The sequence below is a fragment of the Loxodonta africana genome, chromosome 13, assembly GCF_030014295.1.
Source record: "Loxodonta africana isolate mLoxAfr1 chromosome 13, mLoxAfr1.hap2, whole genome shotgun sequence".
In the NCBI taxonomy this organism is placed as follows: Eukaryota; Metazoa; Chordata; class Mammalia; order Proboscidea; family Elephantidae; genus Loxodonta; species Loxodonta africana.
The window spans coordinates 5,283,585-5,292,061 of record NC_087354.1 but is presented as its reverse complement, the minus strand read 5'-3'; the positions used below and the strand labels follow the sequence as shown (position 1 = coordinate 5,292,061).

The window sequence follows — 8,477 nt, the reverse complement described above, 5'->3', positions numbered from 1 at the left end:
ATCTGAAAGTCTTCTATTTTTTCCATTATCCTGGTCTCCATAGGAGAAATTTCCATTTCTTCATGTTTTTCTTTTGATTGGTCCTTCTTCTCTTGTGATTTTGTATGTTTTATTTTTTGTTGTTGTTGAATGTGGGCCATTTTAATATCTTCTTGTGAAATAGTTTGAAATTTGGGTTTTTCTTTATTTTCATAGTAATATTTTTTGTTAAGTTTACCTCTACCATCTTCTCCTAAGTACCACTAGACTCTTGTCCTTAAGCTTTTTTAGCACTGAGTTGGCAGTTCTGTCTGAGTCTTTATCTCTGTTATTCTCAGCTTCTAGCCTATTGCCACAGCTTTTAGGTGTTTTGAGAAGTTTTAAGACTCTGGGTGCTTACTCTGACTGGTTCTCCCTAGGGTGGTTGACTTCACTGGTATGTGAGGGCCCCTCTGTCTTCTATGAGTTTGGCCGTAGCATGCATTGCACTCCTAGGGCTGGGCTGCTTCCCTTTCTTCTGTCAGGTTTTGGAAAAAATTTCTCCTCTTTGGGTGATTATACACGAGTGGCAGCTTTCTGCTAACTGTGGATGGCAATAGTGGGGCTTGCTCTCCCCAGGAGAGGGTGGGGAGTGCTTCATGTTCCTCCCTCACAGATGACCCTGTACAGGTTCTTCCATGGCACCCAGTTGTGGGCTGGGAGCCAGTCGTTTCTCACTGTGTTGCCTGTTTTCTCACCCTGGCTGATGGATGTGCAGCTCAGCTTTTCAGTATATCTGAAAAGTGCTCTCCAGTATCTGGTCGCAGTGAGATTCAGCAGCACCCACTTGTAATGCCTCGGCCTCCCTGCTCCCCCGCCCCACCCCAGTGCATGGCCTGGGAACTCCCACAGCCAATCGCACTGCCTTAATCAGACTACACCTTCCTCAGCTTATCTCCCATCCGCATTCTTTGGGGTGTTGCCTGTTCCTGTCCCAAAATGGGCACAATAAGCCATGTCCTCCAGATGCCAGTGGCCAGAATCTCCCAGCTTCTATGCCAACCCCACTCCTCCTCTTGTCCCTTTTGACTCTGCAGCACTTCAACTGCTGTCCAGAGGTCTGAGATATCAGTCTGTGCTTGTTTCTATTCGTTGTTCATTGGGTTAGTTGCAAGGGGGTAAATGGGAATGACTGTTTACTTTGCCATCTTGCCCTGCTATTTTGATTATTTTTTGAGGGGAAAGGATTTACTGAGATGCTTACTTCACCATTCTGGAAGTCTTATCTCTGGTTGACAAATTATATGCTCACCCCACCTGAAAAGTCAGCTTGTTACTCAGCTTTGGCCAGGTGTCACCATTTGGAAATGTGTTACCAGTGTTGTTAGAGTATGGATATAACTGTAAAATTCTCTGAAATTTTTGTTTTATAACGTTAAGTAAATATTTTATTTTGGAGGATACAACCAATTTGTTTTCTCTACCCAAAGGGGTTTTATCAAATCCAGTACACCTCCTTCAGGTATTCATTCCTTCAATCCATTCACATCCATTAAGCACTTGTCATGAGTCTGGAATAATGTTGGCCACTGGAGACTCAGTGGGAATGACAGGAAGGATGTAGAATAAATTGAGCTTAAATTAGTATATTTGGTCAGAGGTCATTTCAAACTTTCTAGTACCTTACATTATAAAACATAGTATCTGAGTATCAGCTTCTGTTTGTCTGTCTGTTTGAACTCAGAAAATCTAAGGGAACCCACTTTTTCAGACTTTTAGATTAGGGGCATTCTAGGGAGTAAATATTTTTAAAGTGCAAGTTTCCATAAAGATCCCATACTCATTTTTAAATAGGGTACACAGCATTCAAGTTTGTGGTTGAGACCATCTTCTAAAAATGACAGCAGGCTCAAACAGATAATCATGCAAATTCTTAAAGAAATCAACATTTTTACATACTTCAAAAATCAGTACCTTACGTCATTGCAGACCTGGCAAGTAATTGCAGTGATTAGAATAATTCATACTCAAATACTCAGCATGTTTGCTCATGGCACGGAGTGTCCCAGATGTACCAGTATTGTAAAAAGACATTAAGACTAATTTTTAAATATCTAAAATACCATTTTCACTGAATGATCTATGGTATTTCCAATTTTTAAAACAAATTTTAAGTTTTTTGATTTGAAACTAGTTCATACAACAATGTAGGCTGTTGATTGAAGACTCAGTGTCATCATCAGTTATGCTTCCCCATTGAGGTGTCTGCCCCTGCCCATGCTGGAGCTGGCAGCAATGCCTAGGAAGGAGCAATCATATTTAGATATTTTGCCCCAGTCAATCAGTGCTCTCTCTCTCTCCTCCCTCACTCGTTTCCTCTCCCTCTTCCCCCTCCCTCTTTTTTTGATGGGGAGGTGAAGGGCTACCTTAATGGTCCATTCTATCAAGATGGAATTTTAAGGTCCCAGATGTACAGACTTTTACATTATAAAGAATAGACTTAAAGGTCATGTTTTTCGTGCCAAAAAATTCTCTAGGGCATTCTTAATAATCATTCAACCAGGGCATGAAGTAAAAATCCCCATTTTAGGTTCTATTTATGCTCTAAATTAACTTACATCTGGAAACAACTGCATGGGGTAGTGACCCCGGGTTAAAAACTATGAGAAATGGAACATAGTCTGCCTTTTTTCCTAACTTGCTAGGTGACTTTGAGCCAATGGATCAACCTGTTTAGGTTTCAATATTCTCACTTGTACAGCAGAAATTTCTCATTTACTCTACCGGTTTCCTGTAACTTGTTCCACGAGAGAACAAATAGAGTACTATTTCTAAGGCATTTTACATGATGAAACTGTTCAGAAGATTACAGCCTTCTTGTCAATCTTCAAGGAGCCCAGTTAAGCACTTGGCTGCTAACCAAAAGGTCAGAGGTTCAAACCCACCAGCAGCTCTGTGGGAGAAATATGTGGCAGTCTGCTTTGTAAAGATTTACAGCCTTGGGAACCCTATGGGGTAGCTCTATTCTGTCCTATATGATCACTATGAGTTGGAATCGATTAGAAGGCAGTGGTTTTTTTGGGTTTGGTTCATCTTCAATGGAACATGTTTGCTATACTACTTTAACTTTGATAGTTACTCTAGAAACACTTGGTCCCCCAGCTTTAACCAAGGCTTATCCTAAATAAACTCACAGGATCCTAAGAAAGTATAGAAGTAATACTGATCACTGACTTAGAATATTCTTTCTATTAATGGTGGTATCAAAACAGATGTATTTAAATAGTCTCGTTCTAAAAGTGGGACACTTTATAATAATTTTTAAACATTTGCTATTTTTTGCTTTGCTATTATTTTTCCCAAGGTGATTCTTTATTATGTCCTCATTAAAAATAGCAAACACTAAAAGATGTACAATATGAAATCAGAGAGCAGAAAACTAATGTGATATTTTTCATTAAATATTCATTCAGATTTAAGGTGCAGCAGCATGTAAATGCAGTAGGTATATTTGCAAACTCAGATTCATCCAGCTGAGCTCATAGTTTTCTGTACCAAGGGCTGAAAGTCATCAAGAACATTATTGCAGCCTGACACAGAAGATAGTTTCCTCTAGGACTGAGATTTTCAAAGTTTCAAAGTGAGTGATTTTACATGTAGTCATTTAGACATAGCTTACATTTTTCTACAAACTACAATGTGAGGCTAAACTATAATATCTACATAAGAGAAATGCCATTAAAACAATAAATGAAAACAGAAACTTCATCTTGAACCTTAGGTTTCCTTTTTGTAATGGCAGTTTTTGTGGTGTGTTGTTGTTAGGTACTGTCCAGTCAGTTCCAACTTAGAGTGACACTATGCACAACAGAAGGAAACACTGCCCAGTCCTGCGCCATCCTCACAATCCTTATGCTTGAGCCCATTGTTGCAGCCACTGTGTCAATCCAGCTCATTGAGGCTCTTCCTCTTTTTTGCTGATCCTCTACTTTACCAAGCATGGTGTCCTTCTGATAACATATCCAAAGTACATGAGATGAAAGCTCCCCATCCTCACTTCCAAGGAGCAAGGGCTGTAATTCTTCCAAGACACACTTGTTCATTCTTCTGGCAGTCCATGGTATATTCAATATTCTTCACCAATACCGTAATTCAAAGGCATCAATTCTTCAGTCTTCCTTATTCATTGCTCAGCTTTCACAGGCATATGTGGTGATTGAAATATCATTGCTTGGGTGAGGCACAGCTTAGTCCTCAAAGTGACATCTTTGCTTTTCAACACTTCAAAGAGGTCTCTTGCAGGTCTTCCTGATGCAATATGTCCTTTAATTTCTTGACTGCTGCTTCCATGGGCACTGATTGTGGGTCAAAGTAAAATTAAATCCTTGAATAATTCAATCTTTTCTCTGTTTATCATGATGTTGGTTATTGGTCCAGTCATGAATATTTTTGTTTTACTTATGTTGAGGTATAATCCACAGTGAAGACTGCAGTCTCTGATCTTCATCAGTAAGTGCTTCAAGTCCTCCTTGCTCAGCAAGCGATGTTGTGTCATCTGCATATCTCCGGTTGTTAGTGAGTCTTTCTTCAATCCTGATGCTGCATTCTTTTTCATATTATAGTCCAGCTTCTCTGATTATTTGCTCAGCATACTGATTGAATAAGTATGGTGGAAGGATACAGCCCTGACATAAACCCTTCCTTATTTTAAACCACGCAGCATCCCCAGGTTCTGTTTAAATGATGGCCTTTTGGTTTATGTATAGGTTCCACGTGAGTACAATCAAGTGTTCTGGAATTACAATTCTCTGCAATGTTATCCACAATTTCTATGATCCACACAGTGAAATGCCTTTGCATCGTCAATAAAACACAGGTGAACATCTTTCTGGTATATATATTTTGCTTTCAGCCAAGATCCATCTGATATTAGCAATGATATCCCTGGTTCCACGACCTCTTCTGAATCTGGCTTGAACTTCTGGCAGTCCCCTGTCAATACACTGCTGCAGCTGTTTTTCAATGATCTTCAGTAAAATTTTACTTGCGTGTGATATTAACGATATTGTTCAATAATTTTCCCATTCTGTTGGATGGCCTTTTTTTGGAATGGGCACAAATATGGCTCTCTTCCAGTCAATTGACAAGGAAACTGTCTTCCAAATTTCTTGACATAGACTAGTGAGCACCGTTTGTTGCATCCGTTTGTTGAAACGTCTCAATTGGTATTCCGTCATTTCCTGAAGCCTTGTTTTTCACCATTTCCTTCATTGCAGCTTGGACTTCTTCCTTCAGTACCATTTGTTCTTGATTATATAATGCCTCCTCAAATGTTTGAGGGTCAACCAATTATTTTTGGTACAGTGACTCTGTATATTCCTTCCATCTTCTTTTGATGCTCCCTGCATTGTTCAAATCCTTCAATATTGCAACATAAGGCTTGAATTTTTTCTTCAGTTTTTTCACCTTGAGAAATGCCAAGCATGTTCTTCCCTTATGGTTTTCTAACTGCAGGTCTTTGCACATTTCACTATAATACTTTACTTGTCTTCTTGAGCTGCTCTCTGAAATCTTCTGTTCAGATCTTTTACTTCATCGTTTCTTCCTTCTGCTTTAGCTACTCTACATTCTAGAGCAAGTTTCAGAGTCTGTCATGATATCTTTTTTGGTCTTTTCCTTCTTTCCTCTCTTTTTAATGACTTTTTGCTTTCTTCACGTATGATGTCCTTGATGTCATCCCACAACTTGTCTGGTCTTCAGTCATTAGTGTTGAATGCCTAAAATCTATTCTTAAGACAGTCTCTGAGTCTGGATGGGATATACTCAAGTTTGTTTTTGGCTCTCGTGGAGTTTGCCCTAATTTTCTTCAGCTTCAACTTGAACTTCATATGAGCAATTGATGGTCTGTTTCGCAATTGGCCCCTGGCCTTGTTCTGACTGATGATATTGAGCTTCTTCATCATCTCTTTTAACAGATGTAGTCAATTTGATTCCTGTGTATTCCATGCGGTGAGGTCCATCTGTATAGTCACCATTTATATTGTTGGAAAAAGGTATTTGCAGTGAAGAAGTCATAGATCTTCTTATGCTATAGTGTAGTGGAAAGCTCACAAATTATTCTAACCATCACCGTTTGTAGTAGAGAAATACTTCTGGTCTTAATGTTTAAAAATACCTCTTTCATTGAGCTTGCCCTTCTGCTTTGTGAGGTCCTGAAACCAGTTATAGAAACAGGCAATGATATCTGTATATTGAAAGAATCAGAGATACTGAAAAGAGGATACCTGTCCTTTTGAGAACTTAGCAATTCTTGAATCGTTCACATGACTCTAGTAAACCATGATAACTGTGTTTCAATCCCATGCAAAGATTTGCCAGGGCAAATATTTGGAGTTTAAGAGGATTGAGGCTATGGGCATTTACATACCAACAGTTATATCCATGCCCATGACCCATGTCTATGTCTACCAAATACAAGTGATGTGGATGGGTTCTGAAGAAGTAAATGCCATTAACCAGTCCATTTAGACAGGCTTAATATTTAATATTGTTTGCTAACTGTCATGGCTCAGGGGAAAATGTCTGGCTTACCCACTTACCCTCACCGTGGATTTAATAAGTATTATTTCCAAGTGCTAGTCCAGAAGATTAGATTGGAAATAGGTGAACTGCCAAGCAGAATTTTTTCCCCAATTTCATAACGGGTTTTCTTTATGTCATTTTTAGGAAATGAGTTCACTAATTACAATATTAAAAAATGACATATGCCCACAAGATTAGCTCATTTCTTTTATGATTTAGTGAATATTTATGATTCATAAACAAAAGCAATAAGCCAATCATGAAATATGTGCAAGGAAATAAAATGGAAAACAACTTATCATGATGTCTTACCACCAAAGTGCAGCCTGGCCACAGCGAGAGCACCATGAAGTCCCAGACATGCTCAGTCGCTGCCCCGATTGCCATCAAGCCGCCCTTTGTTTTCATGTCTCTTTTTCTGTCATGGTCATTGTTTAGTTAATAAGGGGTAGGGAGTAGGGAGTAAAAATAAAAATTTTTTAAGGAGTTAAATTTTTACATGGGATAGAAATGTTATTAGTTAATCTAACATAACATATATTTCTGTTATTAAATTTATCTGCATACGTATTTGCCTATCCTATTTCTTAATGTAAGATCATGCAGTACCTTTTCTAATTTCAGAATAGTAAGATTTATCAAAGGAAATTAACTTTGTATACAAATGTCAACAGCTTCTTTTAATGAAAAATGTGCTCTTTGTGATCTTTGTTTCTTGCAATATTTGGTCAGGTAATAATCATGGAGCATTTCCTAAAATATTTTTTGCTGGGAAAATTTGTATGAAATGACATTTGAAATATAAAAAAAAAATCATTAAGTAATATTTGGAACAGTTAAAAATATATTTGTCTGGTTTGTAAACTATCAATGTAAGATACTGTGCATCTGAGTGTCAGTCACTGTCTGTTTTTCTAGAAAGTTTTCTCTGTTCATCAAGGTGACATCTTTGAAACATCTGAGGCTATATATAGAAACAATCAAGGCAACATTATTTGTACATATTACTAAACATGCAAAAAATGCCTGAAAGATATTGCCCAAATATGGAAAGTCCCTTTGAGCTTAATCTGTCCTTGGTACCATCTCACTGGAAGCATGGCTTTCTTGGAGACTTGGAACCTGGAGATTTATTTTGGAAAGGCAGCTCCTTTAATCACTGGCTCTCTATTCAAATATGTTGCCCAGTAAACTAAGTTGAAAGTGCCAAAGAGTACTGGGAATACAATTCGGGACATTTTGTCAATCTTGCTGACGCTGTTGTAAGTCTTTTTGCTTTCAGAAGTCTTCTCTTCGGGAGATTTTACTGAGGCTGAAGATGCATTCGAGGTCCCTGCTGGGGTCTGTTCCTTTGGAATGTTTGGGGGGTGGGCCATCTTCCCAGTTGTATAAGCGTTTGTTGATTTATTTAGTATGAGTTCACGCTCCTTTTTCTGTAAAATATAATAACAATGTAAAGAAGTGCCATTTTGCAGCCAATCATCAGCTGACTTGGGGTTCTCGAAAGAGAGATAAAGAAAAATCAGTTTAGCTCTGTGAGAGGGTAGTCATCCGACAGACTTCCAAGCTTACAACTTCATATCACCACATACCTACAGGCTGGACCTTGGCACAAGCCACAGCCATTACTGACATGAATGGTTGACATTTCTCAAGAACCTAGAATAAACTGAGTTGAGTTCTCTTATAGCACAGAGCAACCATCATTTCTTTACCTTACACCAGTATGCTTATACTAGTGGGATTGGATAATGTACATCGATATAAGGTAAATTCCAGGGAATGGCATACTGAGAAGGAAAAGAAAAGGAAAGCAATGTACCAAGTACAGCATGGATTCTGGGAAGATGACGGGGTAAACAGACTATCATTCCAACCCACACCCACAAATAGAACAAGGAAATGGTGCTTGGCTTTGAGGGACCCTAAATTGGGGA

At 38.6% G+C, this 8,477-nt stretch overlaps 1 protein-coding gene across 2 annotated transcripts in view; it reads right to left on the bottom strand.

Annotated features, from left to right (window-relative positions):
• Positions 1-358: 358 nt before the first annotated feature.
• The window catches only part of GABRA5 (gamma-aminobutyric acid type A receptor subunit alpha5), a 159,432-nt gene continuing 151,313 nt past the window's right edge, over positions 359-8,477 (bottom strand). For both annotated transcript variants that reach the window (XM_064296191.1, XM_023539692.2), the window contains exon 9: positions 359-7,973. In XM_064296191.1, the coding sequence (XP_064152261.1) occupies positions 7,671-7,973 (303 nt within the window). In that variant the 3' untranslated portion in view covers positions 359-7,670. The remainder of the gene's footprint in view (positions 7,974-8,477) is intronic.